The sequence below is a fragment of the Mobula hypostoma genome, chromosome 18 (assembly GCF_963921235.1).
Source record: "Mobula hypostoma chromosome 18, sMobHyp1.1, whole genome shotgun sequence".
NCBI classification, from domain to species: domain Eukaryota; kingdom Metazoa; phylum Chordata; class Chondrichthyes; order Myliobatiformes; family Myliobatidae; genus Mobula; species Mobula hypostoma.
In genome coordinates, this window is record NC_086114.1 from 34,074,961 (window position 1) to 34,102,803 (window position 27,843).

At 42.8% G+C, this 27,843-nt stretch overlaps 1 protein-coding gene across 2 annotated transcripts in view; it reads left to right on the forward strand.

The window, feature by feature from the left end:
* Nucleotides 1–3,245, forward strand: part of LOC134358445 (annexin A4-like) — a 91,705-nt gene extending 88,460 nt beyond the window's left edge. For both annotated transcript variants that reach the window (XM_063070681.1, XM_063070680.1), the window contains 2 exons: nt 1,776–1,898; nt 2,649–3,245. In XM_063070681.1, the coding sequence (XP_062926751.1) occupies nt 1,776–1,898; nt 2,649–2,714 (189 nt within the window). In that variant the 3' untranslated portion in view covers nt 2,715–3,245. The remainder of the gene's footprint in view (nt 1–1,775; nt 1,899–2,648) is intronic.
* Nucleotides 3,246–27,843: the final 24,598 nt, after the last annotated feature.

Here is a 27,843-nt window from a genome sequence, read left to right on the forward strand (position 1 = left end):
ACCTCCAAATCTACAAAAGTAGAGTGGAACCAAATCATTCTGGATTCTAAGGGTTGGACGAAGAATTTTTTAAAGTCCTCCAATTTCATCAAGTGGCTTTTCAATAAGCTAATGTCAATTTTGTGAATATTGCTATATTTAATTGAGTTTTAGTAAGCCATGCTTCCTGTGCTATGACCCTGTTCTATTGCCTATATGTACATTTTGAGAAGTGTGGCTACAGGCAGTGTTTACCAATGATGTTTACAAAGATTTACTTATGTTGGATGGTGGATACTTTTCACTCCATTAGGTTGACTTGCAGCAGTAGAACTTTGGTTTAAATACAGCAGATGTTGACTCTGTGAAATATGTTTGTCAAACCCAGTTTACTTAATGCTACATCTGGTTCATGGTTACTATGGGAACTGAAAAAAAACTTTCTTGTTCAGTGGCCTGCATGGATTAAGGCTGTGGGAAATTATTGGAGTACTAGCCAAGATTTACATAATATTGGGGTTACCAACTTGAGAATCATTGTTACCAAAGTGGGAGCTTAGATATTAATAGGTGGGTTACATCGTGTTGTGAGTTTTCCTGCATGCTTGCAGGGCTTTTCAAACTGGGGTCCACAGACCCCTCAGTTAATGGTATGGCTCCATGGCATAAAGAAAGTTGGGAAGTCCTGCTCTTGAGTGTTGATGATGTTTCTTACCTGAGATATGCCTCTATGTTAAATTTGGGTTTTAGCCTTGGGAAGACATTCTGGAGCAGGACACAGCAACAGGTTGCTCTGATCTATCAGTGGGTGGAGAAGGGATTAGAATTAGATGAGTTAGGTGGTGAGGTTGAGGAATATATTGTTTCTCTTGTTCTGCAGGAAATGCTGTTTTCCTGTAGTGTCATCAGCAATAGTCAAGATAAAACTGGTTAAATCTGAGGCTGTTTCTGTGGAAAATCTGAAGCTCAAACAAAAAATAATGAATACTTCATATTTATCTATGGGACATATTGTATATCTGAAATATTCTCATTCCATTGAAGGGTGCCATTTAGCCCAAGGAATCTGTGCCAGCTCTCGAGATATTCTCTTCTATTCCATTTCCTCCCATCTATTTTCTTGTCACATATTCTTTCCCTCATACCCATATATATCCTGCTAAATCTTTCACCTGCCATCTACACTATGCGTAATTGACAGCAGGCAGTAACCCAACTTGCAGGAAACTGGAGTACCCAAGGAAAGCCACGTGATCACAGGGAGAACATGCAAACTCCACAAAGGCAGCACCTGAGGTTAGGATCAAACCTAAATCCTTGGAGTAGTGAGGCAGCAGCACCAAATGCTGTGCAACTGTTCCATTCTGGATTTTAAAAAATAATCAAATGGAACTACTAATAATTTCTCCTTCTATAATACTACCTGACTGGCTGAATATTTCTAGAACTTCCTGACTTTATTTTAGTTCTGAGGCTGCTGAGTTCATTAAAATATTTTAAATGTTAACCATCTTTGTGGAAAGGCTCTCCATCGTTGTCCTATCTTTACTGAACCAAAGACTGAGCCATGGGGAGCCACATTGGGGTTGTGTATAAGTTTTTAAAAACTTTTGATCTCTGTCCTACTGATGACACATCTATTTTGTAGTGTAAGCTTTTCCAAACCGAGTAACATTCATTGCCAAGAGCACAAGTAGTTGTGTGTGTGAGTGAAAGAGGGAGAGAGAGTCCATGTGTGTCTGATCTAACCATCGTAACTACTGAAATTAGCCCATTTTAACTATTGTTCCTACCAGGGCGCTGGTACAGATGAAAGAGGCCTAATTCGAATCATAATCTCTCGAAGTGAAGTAGACATGATGGATATCAAAACTGAATTTTGCAACCTTTATGGAAAATCATTATTTTCATATATTGAGGTATGTTCCAAACAGATATAATTTTAAAACCATATGCTATCTCTGTTATTGGATGACTGAGGACATCTTATATATGTGAGCAATATTCTCTTTTCCTGTTACTTGTTTCCTAAGTAGAGGACAATGTGTTAAACTTTTGAAGCTTCTGTATTCGCTAACCACACATTTTGGTGTTTGTGGCCATGAACATTGCTGTACCATTCTTAGTACATTTCTAGTTAATAGTGCAACAACTGTATAATGAGTGATGAAGAAAGATATTGATTTACTGTGATTTTATGTACTGTTGTTTTGGGATTGCAAAGAAAATCTATAAAATAATTCCTAGTGTCTCTAACACATTCCAAACCCTGTATAGCAATTAGCAAGGGCATCAAATCTACCAGGGAACATGGCATACACCACCCAGGCTACCAATTATGGACAAAAAAAAACACATTTTGTGTAAATTTATTTTTCCATTTACAATATTTTATCCAATATTGAAAGCATGCACTGCCTTCCCATTTGATTGTGCATCTGTGTATCCAGCACTGGACTTCATCAGTGTGGAGAATTACTGACAAATGAGAGAACAAAAATCACATAGATTGGATTAAAGAGACAGTTGGAAAACAATTGGGTACACATAGATTGGATTAAGGAGACAGTTAGAAACAATTCAGAATTGGTTCCAGTACCTGATATGGCTTGGTTGTATAAAGGTGTCAGGTTCTTGATGACATGGTAACATGTCTTATTTCCCAATAGGATGATGTGGGAGGTGATTTTCGGAAGATCTTGCTACTACTCTGTGGAAAGGATGAAGATGAATAAAGTGGGTTGATTGCTTTACATCAAGGCCATGACTCTGAGATTGAATATGGTGCATTATTCATGTATCCTCTTCATCATTTATTTCTATTCTGTATGGCGAAGGTGAGGGTGATTTGTTAGATATTGCAATACGTTGAATGCAGGTTGGATTCTGAAATTTGCAACTAATTTGCCAATGCATTTCTTGTTTGAGCCAGTATTTCCATAAACCCTGGATAAACAGTACTGTTTTGTTTCTTTCAAGCCACTCTGCATTGTAATCATTGTAATAAAATTCTGTTCAAGTAAAAAGCATTTTATACAAGAAATAAAAAAACACAATTTTTAACACTTAACAATGGGAGAATTAAAAATTTAAATGTTCTAAATTTATTTGAGCTGGTAGGATTATTTCTGGGAGAATGCCTGATGTGTTGCTTATTGTTGCTCATTGGCTGTAATTTGATTGACATTTACTGTTTTTATAGCTACTGGTGGAGTGGAGGTTAAAGGTCATGGCTTCTCTTTTAGAAAATAAAATTCTTGACTTCCTCTACCTAAGTTCACTGTGTTTCCATGTCTTTCTTGAATACATTTTTTGGACAACTATCCTACTCTGTAGATTTTCTCTCCTCCTTAGGTATATACTCTATTTCAACAATGTGTTCCAGTTGCTGGAACTGAAAAGTCGCTGTGTGTGAACACAATTAGGACACAAAAAGGACACAATCTTGTCCTTTCCTCTTAAGGGTAGTGCAGATTTTAAATGCTCATCATTGGTATTTCAAAATTTAAAGAAAAAGAAATCTGAAATGAAACCAACAATTGTTGGAAATACTCAGCAAGTCAGGCAGCATCTGTGGAATCAGAACCAGATTTTTTAACACTAATTTGCATGATGTGAAATTTGTTTTTGGGCAGCAATATAATGCAAAGACATATAATTACTATGAATTACAAAATAAATAGTGCATAAAAAGGAATAATGAGGTCGTGTTCATGGGTTCATGGACCGTTCAGAAACATACGCAGAGGGAAATAAACTGTTTCTGAATCGTTGTGTGTGGCTCTTCAGGCACCTTCCTAATGGCAGGAACAAGATGAGGGCACGTCACACATGGTAAGGATACTGCTTTCTTAGGGCAACACCTCTTGAAGATGTTCTCAATGCTGGGGATGATTGTGTCTCTGTTGAATTTAGCTGAGTCTATAACTCTGCAGCCTCTTGTGATCCTGTGGAATGAAGCCTCCATACCTGTGGTGCAATCAATCAAAATGCTCTTCACGATACAGCTATAGAAATTTGTGAGAGACTTTCATGACATGCCAAATCTCCTCAAACTCCAACTCAAGTCTCTGGTGTGATATTTCAGTTTCAAACCTTTGTGAAAACAGGGAAAGGGAGAAAACAAGTTGGTTTTGCGGAGCAAAGAGTGTGAGGGGAGGGATGGGTAGAACAAAGGGAATAGCACAAATGAGGTCAACTGGGTTAATGTGGTTGTTAGAAGCACACAATGCTGCTTCATCCGTGTTACGTATACCCCACAGTCCAGGAGTGATGGAAAAACAAACATCTGAGATTAAAATAAAGTGCTGAAAATATTTACCAAGGTCTGAACTAGAACTAGAGCTAATGTTTTAGGGGAGAAAAATAGGGCTAATATTTCAAGGCAATGAGTGATATTTCTAGATCAGAACTAGGAAACACTTGATATCAACATGCTTGATGCAACAGAAGGAGTCCAAGATGACTGAAGACCAGATTCTGCTATACAGTGTGCAGGTACTCACTCAATAACCCCAAAGCCTCTGTTTTTGTCCCTCTTGACACTCTTCTCCGGACCCAATCACTTCTCTTGTTTTCTGTCTCCTTTCTTAGTTTCCCCTGCTTTCTCCTGACTGCTTTCTGCTCTCCACAGCTTGGTATTTGCTCTCCAAAGGTGAGGCCACCTTCCAACCTCTTCTACTGGAAGTCTATCTGCTCTCTAATCACTGATATCCCAACTCATATGAAGGTAGAGTAGTTATGTTGCAGTTGCACAGGATGTTGCTGAGGCCACTCTTGGAGTTTTGTCTTCAGTTTTGGTCACCCTGCTATAGGAAAGGTGCCATTAACCAGGAAAGATTACAAAATAGGAATTATGAGAATTTTTTTATTACCAAATTATTCAGGAATCCTACCACCAAACACATCTTTACCTCCTCTCCCCTCCCCCCCCACTCTCTACTTTCTGCAGGGATTACTTCCTCTGTTATTTCCTTGTCCATTCACCCCTCCCTACTAATCTCCCTACTAGCACATATCCCTGCAAGCAATAGAAATGCTACACCTGACAATTCACCTCCCTTATCCTCCCTTATCTCCATTCAGGGCTCCAAACAGTCCTTCTAGTTAAGGCAACACTTCACCTGTGAATCTCTTGAGGCCATCTATTGTATCCAGTGCTCCTGATGTGGCCCCCTCTATACTGACTTAACGTGGGGGACAGCTTTGTCAAGCACCTCCTCTCCAACCGCGAAAAGTGGAATATCACGTGACCGACCATTTTAATTCCTAACCCCATTCTTGTTCAAGCATGTCGGTCCATGGTCTCCTCTTTTGCCATGATGAGGACACTCTCAGTCTGGAGGAGCTACGCCTCATGTACATCAGTTCTGATAATTTTATTCCTCCCCCTTCCCTCCACTATTCCCCACTCTAGCCTCTTACACTTTCTCCTTACCTCCCCCTGGTACCCCTCCTTCTCTTACTCACATGGTCCACTCTCTTCTCCAGCCATTTACCTTTCCTAACCATCTGACTTCATCTAATAGCTTCTAGCTAGCCTCCCTCCCTTCCACCTTTTTATTCTGGCATCTCCCCCTTCCTTTCCAGTCCTGAAAAAGGGTCTCAGGCCAAAATGTTTACTGTTTATTCATCTCCATAGATGCTGCCGGACCTGTTGAGTTCCTCTAGTATTTTGCATGTGTTGCTTATGAGAATGTGGCTAGGACTCAAGAGACTGGATTATTAGGAGAGATTGAATAGATTGGGACTTCATTCATTGGAGCATAGAAGACTGAAGGGTGATCCATCCCAAAGAGGAAGAAATATTCTAGAGGAAAGATGACACAACCATGGCTAACAAAAGAGGTCAAAGACAACAAAAAAAAACAAAAGAGAGGGCATATAATGGGGCAAAAATTTGTGGCAAGTTAGAGGATTTGGAAGCTTTTCAAAACCAACAGAAGGCAACTAAGAAAGTCATAAAGAAGGTAAAGATGGAATATGAAAGTAAGATCACCAATAATATTAATGAGGATACCAAAATTTTCTTCAGATAAGTAAAGTGTAAAAGGGATACGAGACTGGATATCAGACTGCTGGAAAATTATGCTGGAGAGGTAGTAATGGGAGATGACAAAATGGCAGACGAAGTAAAGAAGCATTTTGCATTAATTTTCACTGTGAAAGACACTAGCAGTTGGGTGGAAGTTCCAGGTGTCGGGGGCATGAAGTGTGTGAAGTTATCATAACTAGAGAGAAGGTTCTTGGGAAACTGAAAGGTCTGAAGGTAGATAGGTCACCTGGACCAGATGGTGTGCACCACAGGGTTCTGAAAGAGTCGGCTGAAGAGGTCATGGAGAAATGATCTTTCAAGAATCACTAGATTCTGGAATGGTTCTAGAATACTGGAAAATTGCAAATGTCATTCCACTCTTCAAGAAGGGAGAGAAGCAATAGAAAGGAAACTATAGGCCAGTTAGTCTGACCTCAGTGATTGGGAAGATGTTGGAGTCGATTATTAAGGGTGAGGTTTCAGGATACTTGGAAGCACATGATAAAATAGGCTGTATTCAGCATGGTTCCTCAAGGGAAAATGTTGCCAGACAAAACTGTTGAAATTATTTGAAGAAACAAGCAAGATAGATAAAGGAGACTCAGTTAATGTGTACTTGGATTTTCAGAAGGCCTTTGACAAGGTGCCACACATGAGGCTGCATAACAAGCTATGAGCCCATGGTATTACAGAAAAGTTTCCAGCATAGGTAAAGCAGTGGTTGATTGGCAGGGAATAAAGAGAGCCTTTTCTGGTTGGCTGCTGGTGAGTAATGGTGTTCCTCGGGGGTCTGTGTTGGGACCGATTCTTTTTATGCTATATGTCAATGATTTGGATTACGAAATTGATAGCTTTGTTGCAAAGTCTGCGGACAGTATGAAATTAGGTGGTAGGGCAGGTAGCTTTGAGGAAGTAGAGAGGCTACAGAAGGACTAGACAGATTAGGAGAATGGACTAGGACTAGGATTAGGAGAAAGTAGCAGATGGAATGCAGTGTCGGGAAATGCATGGTCAGGCATTTTGGTAGAAGAAGTGAAAGGGTTGACTATTTTCTAAATAGAGAGAAAGTGCAAATAATAAAGGGAATTGGGAGTCCTTGTGTAGGATTCCCTAAAGGCTAATTTGCAGGTCGAGTCTGTAGTGAGGAAGGCAAATGCAATGTTGAAATGCATTCATTTCAAGAGGACTGGAATATAAAAGCAAGAATGTACTGTTGAGACTTTATAAAGCACTGGTGAGGCCTCATTTGGAGTATTGTGAGCAGTTTATCTTATAAAGGATGTGCTGAAACTGGAGAGAGTTCAAAGAACGCCCACGAAAATGATTCCAGGATTGAATGGCTTGTCATATGAAGAGCGTTTGATGGCTCTGGGCCTGTATTCACTAGAATTCAGAAGAATGAGCAGTGACCTCATTGAAACCTATTGAATCGTGAAAGACCTTGATAGAGTTGATGTGGAGAGGATGTTTCCTATGGTGGGAGTGTCTAAGACCAGAGGACACAGTTTTAGAATAGAGGGGCATCCTTTTAGAATGGAGGTAAGGAGGAATTTCTTTAGCCAGAGAGTGGTGCATCTGTGGAATACTTTGCCACAGGCAGCTGTGGACACCAAGTCTGTAAGTATATTTAAGGCAGAGGTTGATAGATTCTTGATTGTTCAGGGCATGAAGGGATATGGAGAGAAGGCAGGAGATAGGGGCTGAGAAGAACATTGGATCAATCATGATAAAATGGTGCAGCAGACTCAATAGGCCAAATATTCCTATTCTGATCCTATGTCTTATGGCTATAAGAAAAATCATGAGCAGCATAAATAGAAAAAAAGAACACTATCTTTTTCCCAGGGTTGGGAAATCAGAAAAGGTTTAAGGTTAGAGGAGCAAGGTTCAATCAGAGTCAGGTTTATTAGCACTGACATACTGTATGTAATGAAATTTGTCATTTGTGTCAGTGGAAGACATCTAAAAATTACAATAAAATACAATAAGAAATAGAATAAATAGTGCAATAGAGGAATACTAACATGGTGTTCATGAGTTCATTGACCATTCAGAAAACCAATGGTAGAGTGGAAATTAAATGTGCTCTTCAGGCCCCTGTACCTCCTCCCTAATGGTAGTAATGAGAAGAGGATACACTATGTCCCAGATGATGAGGGTCCTTAATGATGGATGCCACCTTCTTGAAGCACCACCTTTTGAAGATGTCCTTGATGGTGGGGAGCTTGTGCCTGGGATAGATCTGGCTGAGTCCACAAACATCTGCAGTTTCTTTTGATTTTGTGCATTGGAGCCTCCATTCTAGGCGGTAATGTTACCACCCAGAATGTTCTCCACAGTTCACTTATAGAAATTCAGTAGAGTCTTTGGTGACATGCCAAATCTCCTCAAACAATACATAATACATAATCTCCTCAAACTCTTAATGAATATAGCCCTTGGCGTAGTTCTCCGTGATTCCATCGGTATGTTTTATCTAGGGTAGATCATTTGAGATGTTGACTCCCAGGAACTTGAAGCTGCTCACTTTTTCCACGTGCTGAAGGTGAAGTTTACCTGGGGTAAGAACTTGGGGCAGCTGAAGGCTTTTGTGGATTCTGGGGCACTGGCTAATTTTCTGAATAGAAGAACCACCCATCAGTTCAACATTCCGCCGCATTATTAACTCTCCATACATCCCCCTGATCCTCGAGTACCCCCCGTCTGAATCAGTATAATCTATCCATGGACTGGAGGGAGGAGAAAATCACTGCTTCGTCCAGCCATTGTAAGAGGGTTTGCTTCCGGCTTGGTGTTCCGACCCCTAGACTCTCCCGAGACCAGCAACCCTGCTCAGGGTAACCAGGAGCCTTCAGGAAACCCCATCCTACCTTCAAGGGAAGACGAGATGGCTCCAGTCAATAGGCATGTGTGAGTATTGACCCAGTCCAATCAGGACTGCACTGGAATTAGATCTCTAGTTCAGGAGCAAACCAAGAAGGTACCTAAACAGTATTGAACTCTAGCAGCTAAGCCTAAGCCAAACATCCCACCCTGCAAAAACTCATTTCAGAGAAGTAGCACCACCACCCCCACCCCCTTCAACCCCATACCTCACCCCCCGCCACCGGTTGAACTCCAAGGGAGAATGTATACAGGACATTTGATTATAAAAGAACACAACAATTTATTTGATCACATATTGAAACTATTTACACACACACACACGCGCGCACACACACACACACACACACACATATATATTCCTTGTTGAGTATTTTGTTGGCAGTCTCAATGCTAATAGCTAAATGCCAATGCAAATAGCTTTTCTATTTCTTTTGCAAACTTTCCTTGTACTGTGATGTGGCTTGCTTGGCAGATTTGAGCATTTTGCTGGAAGGAGATAGGCGGCGCGACGCAGCTCGCAGCGGCTACTCTGGTGGTAATGTCTGTTAGTTGTCATGTAGTGTGCTGTCCACAATCCTGGTTTGATGGAGATGGACGTGGGAGTATGGAGGAACATCTGGAGAAACTTCTGAAATGCCTGCTTCACTGCTGCTGCTACTGTGTGATCCAGAATCTCTGGAGGGGAAGGTCCCGAGTCCTCGGCTTTGCTTGTTGCTCGGCGGCCGGGGCGGGGTCGAAGTGCTCGGCAGAGGATGGTGCTCGGAGAGGCTGTGTTGGAGGGGCTGGTCAGAGGCTCGAAGTTTTCGGACGGACTCAGAGTCGACTGCGGTCGGATGCTTCCAATGCAAGTTGTCGGCGCTTGGAGGTTCATGGCAGGGAGAGTTTCTCCCTCCTGCCGCCTGCATTAGATGGATGAGGCGATCGGGACTTTGAGATTTTTTTTACCGTACCCATGGTCTGCTCTTTATCAAATTATGGTATTGCTTTGCATTGTTGTAACTATATGCTATAATTATGTGGTTTTGTCAGTTTTAGCCTTGGTTTGTCTTTTTTTGTGATATCATTCTGGAGGAACATTGTATCATTTTTTAATGCTTGCATTTCTAAATGGCAATAAACAAAGACTGAGAGTCTTCATAATCTAATCTAATCGAAGTCTCAACCTCATAGCAGTCTGAGTCAATGAATTTGTTAATTTTGCAAGACATCAGATTCACAAGATTCACAATTATATTATATTATCATGGAGTCATTTTTTTATTCTATTACAACTTTAACCAAGTCTACAGGGAGTTTGGCCTCATCACGTAGGACATCAATAGAGTAGCTCCTTTAAATAAGCTAGTTTAAATAATGTTAGCTATGCTAATGAACAAATGACACCTGTTAAACTCACCTCAACATGTCTTTTACAGTCATTTAACCCACCCTGGGCAATAGAAAAGTCACTGTTGCAAACAGTGCAGTGAGCAACACTGTCATTATTTTTGACCCCTAGTAGGCAGGGGTACACTTTAGTGTAGTCTGGGGTGAAGTACGTTTTATATTTTCTTTTTTGGAACACTCTGCCATGGCGCTGCAGGACACTAAACTGAACTGATAGACAATGAAAGAGAGAGAGAGGTTGACTGTAAAGCCTGCCAACAGAAAAAACTGATAGGTCTACTTAGCACAAAGAGAGACCAATCAGGATGCTCTCTCTGTCACTTTCTCGCTATGTCTGTCACTCGTGCTCTCTCTCTCTCTCACTCTCTCTCTCCCCCACCCCCTCTCGCTTGCTTTCTCTCAAAAGAATCGATTTCTGGGATATTGTATATAATTTGCGGGCATCAGGGAGCCGCTATCAATATGCGGGTGACTCCCAGAACTTCCGGGAGAGGTGGGATGTCTGCTAAGGGCTCCAGTTGCCAGGTCCTATCTAAGGGGAAGGCTCTAAGACAGAGATCCTTGGAGCCTCATCCCAGGAACTCAGTGACCATTTGTCGCACCTTGCTGCTGACGTCTGAGGAGGTAGACGAGGATTTGGACTATGATTGGGCTTCTTTTTTCACTGAAGACTCTTGTGGACATATTAGGGAGATTCTAGGATATGCCAAAGCACCCCTGCTACCAACAGATCCTTCCTTGGAGGAAGGAACGGGGTTAATTGCAGCACCCAGGTTGGTAGAAATCCCTTCCATCTATATGGATTTGGAAGAGATCTTCAGTAAGTGTAAGGCCTTGACTCTTTCACTGCACTGACCCTACGACTGTACAATAGATCTACTGCCAGGTATGTGTCCTCTACAGGGTTGATTATATGCACTCTCAGGCCTGGAGAGAAGCACTATGGAGGTGTATATTAAGGAGGCTCTTCTTCAGGGATTCATTGATGCCTCCACCTCTCCAGCCGGTGCTGGCTTCTTCATCATACAGAAGGATAGGAGTCTATGGCCTTGCATTGATTATAGAGGGCTGAATCGCTTAACAGTCAAGAATCATTATTTCTTCCACTCATGAACACCACTTTTGAGATTCTCCAAGGGGCAAGAGTACTCTCATAGCTGGACTTGCAGAGTGCATACAACCTGGTTCTCATAAAGGAGGTGACGAGAGGAAGACGGCATTCAACACACTGACAGGACACTATGAGTATCTGGTCAAGCCCTTCGGCTTTGTGAATGTGCCAGCAGTTCTCCGGGCTTTTACAAATGACATGCTCTGGATGCTCTCCATAAGTACACTTTCATCTACATGGATGACATCCTAATTTTCTCAAAGTCCATGGAGAAGCATGTAGCTCACATCAGAGATATCCTAAAGGGGCTTCTTGGACTTTACATCACGCTGGAGAAGTCTGAATTTCACATAACCACTATTTCTTTTCTGGGCTTCATCAAGATGGACCCTAGTAAGATGCAGCCGGTCGGAGGTTAGCCACCACCATCCAACTTCTATTGAAAGTTTATCAGAAACTTCAGCTTGGTGGCGGTTCCACTGACAGCAGTAACCAAGAGATGCATGGGCCCTTCTGTTTGGAATACTGAGGCGGAGAGTGCTTTCGCAGAGCTCAAACAGTGGTTCACCACAGTTCCCATTTTGGTCACACCTAACCTGGATCTTACCTTCATTCTGGAAGTGGATGCCTCAGATGTTGGAGTAGGTGCGGCGTTGTCTCAATGGACACCTTTGGACAATAAACTTCACCTGTGTGCATTCTTTTCCAGGCAACTATCCCTGGCAGAGTTGTACGTATTATGAAATTGGGAATAGAGAGCTGATCATGGCTACTTTGGCTCGGGAGGAATGGCAACACTGGCTTGAGAAGCCAAAAACCTTTTTATTGTATGGATGGCCCACGAGAACCTGGCTTATATTCAGGAGGCCAAGAGAGTGAATTCCAGGCAGGCCAGGCGTTCTTCTTTCATTAACCCTTTTAATTTCATCCTGATCTATCGACCAGGATCTAAGAACCAGAAGCCAGATGCTTGTCCCGTCAGTTCAATGAATCCAAATGAGAAAAGAAGCCTACTAGCATTATGCCTCCAGCCAAGGTGATAGCACCAATTCGTTGGGGGATTGACACATTCCCAGGTGCAAGGGGAGATTCCTCAGAATGACCCCCTGGGTTGGCTGTTCGTTCCTTGTCACATCTGGTCTCGGGTTCTTCAATGGGGACATGCATCAAGATTGACATCTCACCCAGGGATTGCCAGGACAATTGAGATCATTAAGGGAAGATATTGGTGGCCTGCTATGGCGAGGGAAGTCTGTCAATACATTCTGGCATGCGAGGTGTGCGCCTGGAACAAGGAGCCCTGCACCCAACCTCAAGGGCTCCTTCACCCTCTGCCTGTTCCAGAAAGACCACGGGCTCACATCTCCATGGACTTTGTCACGGGTCTTCCTCCTTCCAAAGGGAAGACCATTATCATGGTAATTATGTATTGCTTTCCAAAGGCCTGCAAATTCATCGCCTTGGGCAGACTTCCATCTGTGATGGAGATGGATGAGATTGTCCTGCAGCAGGTCTTCAGGATCCGTGGTTTTCCATTGGACATTGTGTCGGATCGCAGTCTGCAATTGACATCATGTTTCCGGAGGCCATTTTGCAAACTGATTGGGTCAACAGCGATTTTTTTCCTCTGGGTTTCATCTGCAGTCCAACAGCCAGGTGGAACCGGTGAATCAAGATATGGAATGTACCCTAAGGTGCCTGGCCCTGAAGAACCAAGCAAGTGGAGCAACCACTTAATGTGGGCAGAGAATGCCCTCTACACTTTACAGCATTCGTCACATGGGTTGTCTCCTTTCAAATGCCAATCTGGGTATTCTCCACCACTTTTCCTTGAGCAGGAAGCAGAATTGGGGATCCTGTGGCTGAAGATATTGTCTGACGCTGCAAGGAGAGATGGACAAAGGTAAAGGAGGTTTTGTTAGCTTCTACCTGGAAGGCTAACCACAAGAGAAGAGAGGGACCAGTTTTGCAGCCTGGGCAACAGGTCTGGCTGTCGACTCAAGATTTTCCACTCCGAGCGGAGTCCAGGAAATTAGCACCCAAGTTCATTGGACCCTTCAGGATTCTCAGGAAAGTAAACCTGGTGGACTATACCTTGCAGCTCCCGAGAACCTCAAGATCAACCACATTTTGCACGTTTCCAAGTTAAAGCCTGTGAACACCAGCCCATTAACCCCACCACCATCAGCCCCTCCGCCGCCCAGCTTTGTTGATGGAAAACAGGTTTTCGCCGTGAGAAGAATTTTGGACTCGTGTACTGTTTGAGTTGTTCGGCAATACCTTGTGGACTGGGAAGGATTTGGACCACAGGGGAAGTGTTGGGTGCCTGAAAGAGACATCTTGGATCCGGCTCTCACCCATGACTACAATCGTTGTCTCTCTGGGCAGTCTGAGCTGTCAGGAATCAGCCGTAGGGGAGAGGATCCAGTGACCCATCTGTGCCAGCTTCTGAGGTTTAAACATGGTAACTTCTCAGAGTATGGATAGCTAGCATGGCCTCTTTAAAAATTCAGGACAGTCCCGCTAAATGACCATCATGTTTTGGGTGCCAAGGACTGGGAATTTAAGGAGTGTTGAACTGAGGTTCAGTACTCAATCATAAACCTACTCATGATTTTGTCTAGTGCTTGTTTTGAGCTCAGATTCTCGATCCAGTTTGAAACCGTGTCTCAATCCTAGCCTCGGATACTCCAGCATTTGGGTCCACGTCATTCTCATTCTCATCACATTCCAGGATTGAATGGCTTGTCATATGAAGAACATTTGATAGCTCTCGGCCTGTATTCACTAGAATTCAGAAGAATGAGGAGTGACGTCATTGAAACATTGACTGGTGAAAGGCCTTGATGGAGTGGATGTGGTGAAGAAGTTTCCTATGATGGGAGAGTCGAAGACCAGAGGGCATATCTTCAGAATAGAGGGGCGACCTTTTAGAATGTTGATGATGTCATGTGACCGGCAACAATGAATATAGAATTGAGTCAGGTTTTATAAAAACAAACAAACGTTAAGCTCTGCTCAAAAATAGCGAAATGTATTTAAACAACTAACTTAACCGGAAGTTAACTGCTATATGGCAACTTTGGAACAGTTCTTAAAAGGGTAAATGCGAAAACAGTTCTTATAGTGGTAAGTTCGAACACAGTTCTTAGAATGGTAAATTCGAAAGTCCAAGAGCTTTATACAGTCAATTTGCAGAGACTTTCCTGAAGTAAAGGATCCCTCGAAGACGCGACGTTACTACTGATCCCAGTCGGAATCTGCCTTGTCTGCAGGAATCACGACGACGGAAATAAAACCGTTTAAAGGAACTGACCTTATCCTCTGGAGAATAGACACTGCACAATCCTTCCTGCTTTAGCAGAGGATCTCTCGAAATGCAGGTCACAATTTCTTAAACGAAGAGTCAATAAAGGTTGTTCCTCTCCAAAACCGCCGAACAATATCAGCTTTATTCGACTCGGTGAATTCCTGTACTTTGGTAAGGTCTTCACTCTCCAATACTACTTACAATAGAAAATAGAACTCCACTTTAAAATGAAACTGCATCATAAGATGAATATGCAGCATAACGGAGTATCTAATGAATTAAATAATGAGCTAAACTTAAAACTCAACTGGAAAAACTAACTGCATCACACCAGGGGTCTCCCCTTATATACCTGGTGAAAACATGTCATCACGTGACCTCACATCGGCAGGAAAATTACATCATATGACCTCCACAAGACCATTACATCATGCTCATCAGATACTCAATTACATCATGGTCATAAGACAGTCACAAGATACCCTTGAGGTATGTAACAATGAGGAGGAATTTCTTTTGCCAGAGAGTGGTGAGTCTGTGGAATTCTTTGTCACAGGCAGCTGTGGAGGCTAAGCCTTTATGTATATTTAAGGCAGAGACTGACAGATTCTTGATGGTCAGGGCATGAAGGGATTTGGGGAGAAGACAGGAGATTGGAGCTGAGAGGAAAATTGGATCAGCCATGATGAAATGGCAGAACAGACTCAATGGGCCAAATGGCCTAATTCTGCTCCTGTATCTTATGGTCTATGATGCTACTGCAAGTAAGTTTTTAATTGCACCTGTGCATACTTGCAATTGTGCATATGTATCGTATTGTATTTTATTTCTTACATCCAAGGGAATATCTTTATGTTGCGTCCCCGTCACAATGTACAAGCAACAAAGAATCAGAATCAGGTTTATTATCACCAGCATGTGATGTGAAATTCGTTAACTTAGCAGCAGCAGTTCAATGCAATACATAATTTAGCAGAGAGAGAGAGAGGAAATAATAAATAAAATAAAACATAATAATGAATAATCAAGTAAATCAATTACGTATATTGTGGATAGATTTTTTTTAATGTGCAAAAGCAGAAATACTGTATATTAAACTAAGAGAGGTAGAGTCGAAAGTTTCAATGTCCATTTAGGAATTGGATGGCAGAGGGGAAGAAGCTGTTCCTGAATTGCTGAGTGTGTGCCTTCAGGCTTCTGTACCTCCTACCTGATGGTAACAGTGAGAAAAGTGCATGCCCTGGGTGCTGGGGGTCCTTAATAATGGACATTGCCTTTCTGAGACACCACTCCCTGAAGATGTCCTAGGTACTTTGTAGGCTAGTGCCCAAGATGGAGCTGACTAGATTTACAACCTTCTGCAGCTTCTTTTGGTCCTGTGCAGTAGCCCCTCCATACCAGACAGTGATGCAGCCTGGCAGAATGCTCTCCATGGTACAACTATAGAAGTTTTTGAGTGTATTTGTTGACACGCCAAATCTCTTAAAACTCCTAATAAAGTATAGCTGCTGTCTTGCCTTCTTTATGTCTACATCAATATGTTGGGACCAGGTTAGATCCTCAGAGATCTTGACACCCAAGAACTTGAAGCTGCTCACTCTCTCCACTTCAGATCCCTCTATGAGGATTGGTATGTGTTCCTTCACCTTACCCTTCCTGAAGTCCACAATCAGCTCTTTCATCTTACTGATGCTGAGGCCCAGGTTGTTGCTGCGGCACCATTCCACTAGTTGGCATATCTCATCCTTGTACGCCCTCTCATCACCACCTGAGATTCTACCAACAATGGTTGTATCATCAGCAAATTTGTAGATGGTATTTGAGCTATGCCTAGCCACACAGTCATGTGTATATAGAGAGTAGAGCAGTGGGCTAAGCACACACCCCTGAGGTGCGCCAGTGTTGATCACCAGCGAGGAGGATATGTTATCAGCAATCCGCACAGACTGTGGTGGGAGGATATTGTCCAAATACTAAGATTACATACAAAATTATTTTGTATACTTTTATGTACAGCAAATGCACAATCAGATCGATGTACAGTCAGATATGCAATCAGATCAATGTATTGAGAAGTCTGATGGCCTGTGGAAAGAAGCTGTCATAGAGCCTGTTGGTCCTTTTTGCTGGGTGGTAGAAGCTGAAACAACAAATTCAGTGTTGACTTTATGGGTCTATGAACCTCAGGATGCAAGGATTCACGGATCTTCAGTAGCGTAGTGGTTAGCACAACACTTTACAAAGTTATCGACATGGGGTCAATTCCCGCCGCTGTCTGTAAGGAGTTTATATGTTCTCCCTATGACTGTATGGGTTTCCCCAGGTGCTCTGGTTTCCTTCCCACAGTCCAAAGACACACTGGTTGGTAGGTTAATTGCTTATTGTAAATTGTCCCATGATTAGGCGGGAGTTAAATTGGAGTTTGCTGGCCGGCGCAGCTCTAAGGACCAGAACAGCTTACTCTGCGCTGTATCTCAATAAATAAAAGAAATAAATCATCCTTTCAATTTGAAAAGTTTCTCCACATTTTTTTTATCTTCTCCACCTCTTCCAGTGCCTTTTCCAGGTTATCAGTAGGGAGGGGCAGCAAATGAGTCAGATGACTCTAAACCCTACTTAATTACTGATACTAATTACTCAACCAATAACACAATGGAATGGACGTAGGAGAATGTCTGCACATCTGAGAATGAACACTATTGCAGCAGCATTGTGATTCCAATGTTTCCTCAGCCAGTTTAGACATTGACTTGACCAGGCAGGCTTCTTCGTTTTCACGGAGAAGTCTACGAGTAGCTTTGATAAATATTACTGTTTGTATGAAAGGAAAGAGTAAGTTATAAACCACATCTTTAAAACATAATCGCAGGAAGGGTTCCAATATTTGGATTCAGTGTAATGCTTACTTGGAATTCTTGATCCCAACTGTATCACAAGGACAAAATGTAAACACCTCCTTTATTTCCTTTCTTCCCACAAAGAGGAAGGGCGAGTCATTACATTACTAGTCATCTTTAGTTCTCCTTCCTATTCAGTAGCAGTTGAGAAATGCTACAGTGTGTCGAGGGTTCTTCACAGTCGGTGAAGTTACTCATTGGCTTAGGATTTCTAAGATTGTTACCCAGCAACAATATAGGAATGGAGACAGTCAGCATGGCTTTGTGTGTGGTAGTTTGTGTCTACAAATCTAAAAGAGTTTTTTGAGGAGGTTTCCAGGAAAGTTGATGAAGTCAAGGCAGTGGACCATCAAATTGGGAGAGCACTTCATTGAGCACTTCCACACCATCCGCCACAAGCAGGAATTCCCAGTGGCCAAACATTTTAATTCCCATTCCTATTCCCGTTCCAACATGTCAATCCATGGCCTCCTCTTGTGCCAAAATGAGACCACCCTTAGGGTGGAGGAGCAACACCTTATATTCTGTCCAGGTACTCTCCAACCTAATTGCATGAATATCGATTTTTCGTTCCCCTCCCCTTCCTCCATTATGGGAATAATGGACGTGGCTAAATTTGATGATGATGCAAAGATAGGTGGAGAAGCAGGTAGTATTGAGGAAATAGAGAGCCTGCAAAGAGACTTTAGATAGTTTAGAGGAATAGGCAAAGAAGTAGCAAATGAAATACAATGTTGGAAAGTGTATGGTCATGCACTTTCGTGGAAGAAATAAACAGGCAGACTATTATTTAGATGGGGAGAAAATTCAAAATGGAAAGATGCAAAGGGACTTGAGAGTCCTTGTGCAGGATACCCTAAAGGTTAACCTCCAGGTTGACTTGGTGGTGCAGAAGGCGAATGCAGTGTTGGCATTCATTTCTAGAGGAATAGAATATAAGAATAGGGATATGATGTTGAGGCTCTATAAGGCATTCGTGAGACCACACGGAGTATTGTGTGCAGTTTTGGGCTCCTTATTTTAGAAAGGATATACTGACATTGGAGAAAGTTCAGGGAAGATTCATGAGAATGATTCCAGGAATGAAAGGGTTACCATATGAGGAATGTCTGGCAGCTCTTGGGCTGTATTCCCTGGAGTTTAGGAGAATGAGGGGGGATCTCATAAAAACATTCCGGATGTTAAAAAGCCTGTTCGGATTAGATATGGCAAATTTATTTCCCATGGTAGGGGAGCCTAGGTCAAGAGGGCACAACTTCAGGATTGAAGGACGTCCATTTAGAACAGAGATGCAGGTAAATTATTTTTCGTCAGAGGGTGGTAAATCTGTGGAATTTGTTACCACGAGTGGCCGTGGAGGTCAAGTCATTGGGAACATTTAAGGCAGAGACAGATACATTCTTGATTAGCCAGGGCAACAAAGAGTATGGGGAGAAGGCAGGGGAGTGGGGATGACTGGAAGAATTGGATCACCCCATGACTGAATGGCAGAGCCGGCTCAATGAGCCAAATGGCCTACTTCTGCTCCTATATCTTATGGTCTTATGGTCTTATTAACCAGGGCAGGATGTACACAGTGACTGGCAGGACACTGAGGAGAGCAGAAGAACAAAGGGATCTTGGAATACAGATAGATAATTCCTTGAAAGTGGCGTCAAGGGTAGATGGGGTTGTAAAGAGAACTTTTGGCATATTGGCCTTCATAAATCAGAGTATTGGGTGTTATGCTGAGGTTGGATAAGATGTAGGTGAGGTTAATTTGGAGTATTGTGTGCAGTTCTGGTCACTTACCCACAGGAAAAAATATCAATGAAATTGAAAGAGATTTAGAAAATTTACAAGGATGCAGCTGGAACTTAAGGGCATGAGTTGTAGGGAAAGATTAAATAGTTAGAACTTTATTCCCTGGTGCACAGGAGAGTTGATAGAGATATACAAAATTATGAGGGGTATACTGCAAATAGGGTAAGGGCAAGCAGGCTTTTTCCAGTGAGGTTGGGTGAGACTAGAAACAGGGGTCATAGGTTAAATGTGAAAGGAGAACCTGAGAGAGGCACTCAGAGTGTGGTGCAAGTGTGGTACGAGCTGCCATTGAAAGTGGTGGGTATGGGTTTCATTGCAACATTTCAGAGGAGTTTGGATAGATATATGGATAGGAGGGGTATGGAGGACTATGGTCCAGTTGAGGGTCGATGGGACTGCAGTTCAGCATGGATTAGATGGCCTGAAGGGCCTTTTTCTGTGCTGTAGTGCTCTTTGACTTTCTTTCCAGATCAAGATGGTGTGTTTCCTCGAGGGCTACTTGCTGAACCGATGTTATACGCCGTGTGATCTCCTGTTCTTGCGCTTCTGGATAGCAGAGGATGCAGCTGTGGGAAGATCAGTGAACTGCTACTGTGCTCACTGTACAGTTTTCACTGTAACCATGGTGAGGTAAAGGTGAGGGGAGTAAATATTTCAGCCTGAGGTGTTGAGGTGCTTGTGCATTGCTGGAGTTGGCCGCATTCATCAAGTGAAGGGGAATTTCCATCTAACTCCTGCCTTGTGCCTTGAGACTAGTGAAGCTGGAGATTTACAGTAGGAGGCAAATTACAGGGCAGGCTATCTCTGACCTCTTCTAGCCAAGGTATTCTTGAGGCTTCTTCAGTTGGTGAATTCTTCTGACGTTGATAGAGAGGAATACCACAACGGTAATGCCATTGAACGTCGGGAGACTGGTAGAAAATAATATTGGAGGTTTTCATTACCCCACATACATTATGTGAATCATTGTTATATTGTCTTTCCACCCCAAGTCAAAGCATTACGCTGGTCTTGTTGAAAGAGATCACAGACTGCTGTCTTATCTGAAGGTTGCAATGGAACCTAGCATTCAGGAGGTTCATGATAAAGCAGCTGAATGCTATTGAGCCTTAAGTTGTCCTGAGGAATCTCTACGATGATGCCTTGGGACTGAGCTGATTAACATTTGTTCATTTTTTGAAGTGCATGCATGGGTAAGTTGACAAAACCAACCTCCTTATTACAGAGTACTGTTCTGAATCAATGACAGTTAGCTAGTTCATGGTGCCACACAACATAGAGGCATTATTACTATCAAGATTCATCTATTTTCTCATGGACTGTATATATCCTACAATACAATCCTGTACATTGGTGAGAGCCGGCGTAGATTGGGAGATCGCTTTGCCAGGCACCGACAGTCCGTCTGCCGGAAAAAATGGGATCTCCCAGTGGCCACCCATTATAATTCCACTTCCCATTCCCATTCCCATTCTGACATGTCAATCCATAGCCTTCTCTACTGTCGCAATGAGGCCACACTCAGGTTGGAGGTGCAACATCTTATATTCCTTCTGGGTAGCCTCCAATCTGATGGCATGAACATCGATTTCTCAAACTTCCGGTAATGGCCAGATAAAGTCCAATCATTATCCTTTTCCTAGGGCAACAATGGCCTATACCAGTGGACATCTGGTTAAGGTGATTGGAGGAACAATGTAGGGGATTGTAAGAGGTAGTGGGACCATGGGATGCTCTGCCAGGAGTGGTTGTAAAGACAGATGTTTTCGGGACATTTAAGAGACTCTTAGATAGAAACATGGATGAAAGAAAAATGGAGGGCTGTATGGGAGGGAAGGGTTAGATTAATCTTGGGATAGGTTAAAAGGTCAGCACAACATCGTGGGCTGAAAGGCCTGTACTGTATTGTATTGTTCTATGTTCGTTTATTCTGTGCTCTCATCATTGCTGGGTGAAAGTCCTGGAAATCTGTACCCTGGGATCATTTTCATCGGAAGCACTGCAGAAATTCAAATGCAACTGTTCATCACCGCTTCTTCAGGGCAATTAGGGATGGGCAATAAATACTTACCCATGCATGCACTTCAAAAAATGAACACGTTTTTAAAAATGGACAAATGTTAACAGTCAAGCTTTACTGAACATAACACGGAGTAAAATATATTGCAGATGCAACTGAACGTGAAATGTCCTGAAGGATTCTGGAAGCAACAGTTGTGGATTGTGATTGTTAATCACCAACAAACACATCCTTTGTTCTGAATCGATTATTTTTAACTTGCTAGTGGGAGTGATAGACTTGATTGTCCTCTCATTGTGTTCGGGGTCAGATTTGGTGATGCTGATTTGACCTTTACCTTTATTAGGGAAAAATAAATGAGATTATTCAAACAAAATGTGATTTCTTCAAATTTTCAATGCCTTTGCCAAGTTTAATTCTCAAACTGCTGTGGGGGTATTTGATCTCCTACTCCCAGGAGGATGATGAAGGATGTTGGGTTGTGGAGGAGATACCACATACCAAAGAGGGCATAAGATTGTATGTAAATCGGTACCTCTTCTCCAGGGAAGTTGTCCAAGCTCTTTCTTTTCCAATATAACTTCCTTGGATTCCTGAAACTCCTGTTCTCCTTTCTCAAAAGTAAAATTAATCTTTAAAAAGTGATGCAGAAAAGGAGCAATAGGTGGAAAGAAAGGATGTTTGGTGAAAAAAATCCCCCATCCATACTTAACTTTACTTTACTTTATACTTTATTGTCGCCAAACAATTGGTACTAGAACATACAATCATCACAGCAATATTTGATTCTGTACTTCACACTCCCTGGATTACAAATATTAAATATTAAAAATATTAAAAATAGTTAAAATTAGTAAATATTAAACATTTAAATTATAAATCATAAATAGAAAATAGAAAAATGGGAAGTAAGGTAGTGCAAAAAAAACTGAGGGGCAGGTCCGGATATTTGGAGGGTGCGGCCCAGATCCAGGTCAGGATCTGTTCAGCAGTCTTATCACAGTTGGAAAGAAGCTGTTCCCAAATCTGGCCGTATGAGTCTTCAAGCTCCTGAACCACGAAAAGTGTGTTGGCTGGGTGGGCCGTGTCCTTGATCATCCTGGCAGCACTGCTCCGACAGCGTGCGGTGTAAGGTGGGTCCAAGAATGGAAGATTGGTTTGTGTGATGTGCTGCGCCGTGTTCACGACCTTCTGCAGCTTCTCTCAGTCTTGGACAGGACAACTTCCATACCAGGTTGTGATGCACCCTAGAAGAATGCTTTCTACAGTGCATCTATAAAAATTAGTGAGGGTTTGAGGGGACAGGCCAAATTTTTTTAGTTTTCTCAGGAAGTAAAGGTGCTGGTGGGCCTTCTTGGCAGTGAACTCTGCTTGGTTGGACCAAATCAGGTCATTTGTGATATTGACCCCGAGGAACTTAAAGCTTTTGACCTGTTCCACTTGCGCACCACCGATGTAAATTGGGTCGTGCGGTCCACTACTCCTTCTGAAGTCAACAACCAATTCATTCGTCTTGCTGACATTGAGGGATAGGTTATTGTCTTCGCACCATGCCACCAGGTTCTTAATTTCCTCTCTGTACTCAAACTCATCATTACCTGAGATACGGCCTACAACTGTTGTGTCATCAGCAAACTTATATATTGAGTTCGATGGAAACTTGGCTAAACAATCATGGGTGTACAGTGAGTACAGCAGGGGGCTGAGTACACAGCCTTGTGGGGCACCAGTGCTCAGAGTGATTGTAGAGGAGAGCTTGTCTCCTATTTTTACAGCCTAGGTCCTGTCTGTGAGGAAGTTGAAGATCCAGCTGCAGATCCGAGTGCTAAGGCCCGGGTTCTGGAGCTTAGGAATCAGTTTATTTGGAATGATGGTATTAAAGGCAGAGCTGTAGTCAATGAAAAGGAGCCTTACGTATGCGTCTTTATTCTCCAGATGTTCTAAGGAGGAATGTAGGGCCAGAGAAATGGCATCTGCCGTTGACCTGTTGCTCCGGTAGGCGAATTGCAAAGCGTTGAGGTTGACCGGTAGGCTGTGGTTGATGTGCGCCATAACCAATCTCTCGAAGCATTTCATAGCAATTGATGTCAGAGCCACAGGTCGATAGTCATTCAGGCATGCCACCTTGCTCTTTTTCAGCACTAGGATTATTGTTGCCTTCTTAAAACATGAGGGGATCTTAGACTGAAGCAAGGAGCAGTTGAAGATGTCAGTAAACACTCCAGCTAGCTCGCTTGCACAGGCCCGGAGAACCCGTCCCGGGACGCCATCTGGGCCCATCGCCTTCTTTGGATTTATCTTCAGGAAGGCCCTTCTAATATCCTCCTCGGTGACGATGAATCTTGATGCCACCAGGTCCGGTTCATCCGGAGGGAGTGGGACGCTCCTCTTTTGTTTGAATCTTGCATATAATACGTTAAGTTCGTCAGGAAGAGAAGCGCCACAGTTATTGATATTCCCAGCCTTTTCTTTGCGCCCGGTGATCTCATTTAGACCCTGCCATTGTCTACTGGCATCCCTTTGGTTAGCCTGGGCTTCCAACTTGGCTCGATATTGCCTCTTGGTGCCCTTAATGGCTTTCTGGAGTTCACGCCTGGATTCCGTGTAGCGACTGGTATCCCTGGACCTAAAAGCCGCAGCTCTAGCCTTTAAAAGGGACTTGACCTTATAATTCATCCAAGGTTTCCAGTTAGGGAATACCCGGATCGTCTTGTGAGACACACAAACTTCTTAGTAAATTTATTATCAAAATATGTATAGATTATTTACTATAATTTACTTAACTGTTTTGAATAAACACAGTGACTGAGCCTCAGCAGCCTCTGTGGTAGAGAATGCCAAAGGTTCACTACTCTCTGAATAAGGGAGCTTCTCCTCCTTAGTTCTTTATCGCCTATCATTTCTGAGATAGTGACCCCCCCCCATGCAATCTTATTTATTTCAATGGGTTCACTTCTTGTTCTTTTAAACTTTAGTCCCACTCAATCCGTCGTCCTATGACAGACCTACAGCGGGTGTATCTTTGTTGCACTTCTTTTATATGTAGCCCCCCAGTAAGCCGCAGGGTCGCTCAACTCACTGTCATCTAGGGGAAACAACTCTCGGCCCCGCCAAACTGGGTAATTAAGTTTGTGTGGATGCTTGTGTGATGTACCCCACCCCACCAAATAACAGATAATACACCATATATGATTAAATGAATTACAATTTATAGATATTACTGGAAGTGTGTAATTAATAGTGATAAAATATAAAAGGAAAGTAAAAGGCGCCAAACCTATCAAAGTTCAACCTCTTCATGTACAACAGTTGGAGCTCTGGTAATGGGGTCCTCTTTCCACCATTCGATCCCCTCCGACCCCCTCGACCCGCTGCCTGGGATCAACCACGGTTGTCGACCAGACGCTCCACACGAGTCTGTCTTCGTCTCCTCTCCTCGCTATAGACCCTGGACCTCAGACTCCGGCTCGGGTCCGCCCTGTTGGCCCGCTCACACCATCCCATCTGCTCTCTCTGTCTCCATCCTCTGTCTGCTCAAAAACCCCCGTATCACAATAGCTTACAGACACACAAGAAAGAATAACATCTATCCCAATTGGTTCGTTCGTTCTTTTATCAATAATATAACCCAAACAACCTGCTAGCAAGAGAACTTTCCCAGCATTTAACATAACAAAGAAGCCATTTTAATTATAACATAACAAGGAAGCCATTTTAATTAGCCTACACAGTAACATAAAAGAAGAAACCCCTTACATATAGCTATTATTTTTTAAGTAAAGAGGCCAAACTTGAATTGATTGTTCCAGAAAAATACCGAGTAGGACTAAAGATATTGTAATAATACTTTGTTACTCTTGCGCTCAAAACCTCTGGTAACTAAAGCCAGTATACCATTTATCTTCCTAATTGCTTGCTCTTTAGCTTTTGAGTGACTTGTGTACAAGGATACCTAGGTCTTTTCGAACTTCAACAGTTCCCCATCTCATTACTTATAAAATAATCAGCATTTCTAATTTTTTGTGTGGTGAATAACCTCCCATCTTTACTCCTTGATACCCCCACTCTAGCCAAGCTGTTGCCTTCTTGAAGCCTATTCGCCTCTCCATCTCTACTCACACTCTCAGTTAATTTCATGTCAGCGGTAAATAGCAGAATGTTACATTTAGTCTTCTCACCAAACCATTGATGGTGATTATGCAAAGTTGAGGCCTGAGAAGCAATCTCTGCTGAGTACCACTGGTCAGAGACTGCTAACCTGCGATCAACCCATTTATTCCTTATCCAATGCTTTTTATTTGTTAACCAACTCTCAATCAACACTAGTATATTACCCAATTCCACGTAGAGTAACTTTATCAGCAGTCTCTTATATGAAAACCTTCTGAAAATCCAAATACACCATATCCATTACTTCCCTGTCATTTAATCCACTAGTTAAATTCTCCAAGAGTTAGTCAAATATGATTCCCCTTTCAAATATCCACACTGATTCTTCTAAATCATATTATTTTTAAGTCCTTTATTAGACTGAAAAACTACTATTGATTCAGTCGCAGGTCAGTATAAGGATAACAGGAAGGAGCTTAAGAAGGAAATTAGGAGAGCCAGAAGGGGCCATAAGAACGCCTTGGTGGCCAGGACTAAGGAAAACCCCAAGGCTTTCTACAAGTAAGTGAAGAGCAAGAGGAAAGAATAGGACCTATCAAGTGTGACAGTGGGAAAGTGTGTATGGAGCCGGAGGAAATAGCAGAGGTACTTAATGAATACTTTACTTCAGTATTCACTATTGAAAAGGATCTTGGTAATTGTAGTGATGACTTGCAGCAGACTGAAAAGCTTGAAGGAAAGGAAAGGTACGTTGCATCTGGAGTTTCTCTGGTTAGTGGTCGATTTCCCTCCACGCCTCTCTGACGTAGAGGGGAACCGCGTACGAGGCAAGTTACAGCAGTGGTTTGCCACTGCCTTCTGCCGGGTGAGTCTCCAAAGAGATCACCAGTTCTTAACCCAGCACGGCTGGAAAGCGTACAGGGGAGCCGGCTGGATTCGAACTCGAGACCTTTCATCCGGAAGTCAGACACTGATCCCACTACACCATGAGCCGAGTCGAAAAGTTTGAGCATGTAGATATTAAGAAAGAGGATGTGCTGGAGCTTTTGGAAAGTTGGATAAGTTGCTAGGAGTGGATGAGATGTACCCCAGGCTACTGTGGGAAGTGAGAGAGGAGATTGCTGAGCCTCTGGTGATGATCTTTGCATCATCAATGGGGACTGGAGAGGTTCCAGAGGATTGGAGGGTTGAGGATGTTGTTCCTTTATTCAAGAAAGGGAGTAGACATAGCCCAGGAAATTATAGACCAGTGAGTCTTACTTCAGTGGTTGGTAAGTTGATGGAGAAGATCCTGAGAGGCAGTATTTATGAACATTTGGAGAGGTATAATATGATTAGGAATAGTCAGCATGGTTTTGTAAAGGGCAGGTCGTGATTGAATTTTTTGAGGATGTGACAATTTTTTGACATTGACGAAGGAAGAGCAGTTGATGTAGTGGATATGGATTTTAGCAAGGCATTTGATAAGGTACCCCATGCAAGGCTTATTGAGAAAGTAAGGAGGCATGGGATCCAAGGGAACATTACTTTGTGGATCCAGAAATGGCTTGCCCACAGAAGGCAAAGAGTGGTTGTAGGTGGGTCATATTCTGCATGGAGGTCGGTGACCAGTAGTGTGCCTCAGGGATCTGTTCTGGGACCATTACTCTTCGTGATTTTTATAAATGACCTGGATGAGGAAGTGGAGGAATGGGTTAGCAAATTTGCTGATGACACAAAGGTTGGGGGTGTTGTGGATAGTGTGGAGGGCTGTCAGAGGTTACAGCGGGACATTGATAGGATGAAAAACTGGGCTGAGAAGTGGCAGATGGAGTTCAACCTAGATAAGTGTGAAGTGGTTCATTTTGGTAGGTCAAATATGATGGCAGAATATAGTATTAATGGTAAGACTCTTGGCAGTGTGGGGGATCAAAGGGATCTTGGGGTCCAAGTCCATAGGATGCTCAAAGCAGCTGCGCAGGTTGACTCTGTGGTTAAGAAGGCATACGGTGTATTGGCCTTCATCAATCGTGGAAGTGAATTTAGCAGCTGAGAGGTAATGTTGCAGCTATGTAGGACCCTGGTCAGACCCCACTTGGAGTACTGTGCTCAGTTCTGGTCGCCTCATTACAGGAAGGATGTGGAAACCATAGAAAGGGTGCAGAGGAGATTTACAAGGAAGTTGCCTGGATTGGGGAGCATGCTTTATGAAAACATGTTGAGTAAACTTGGCCTTTTCTCCTTGGAGCGACGGAGGATGAGAGGTGTATAAGATGATGAGACCTGATAGAGGTGTATAAGATGATGAGAGGCATTGATCGTGTGGAT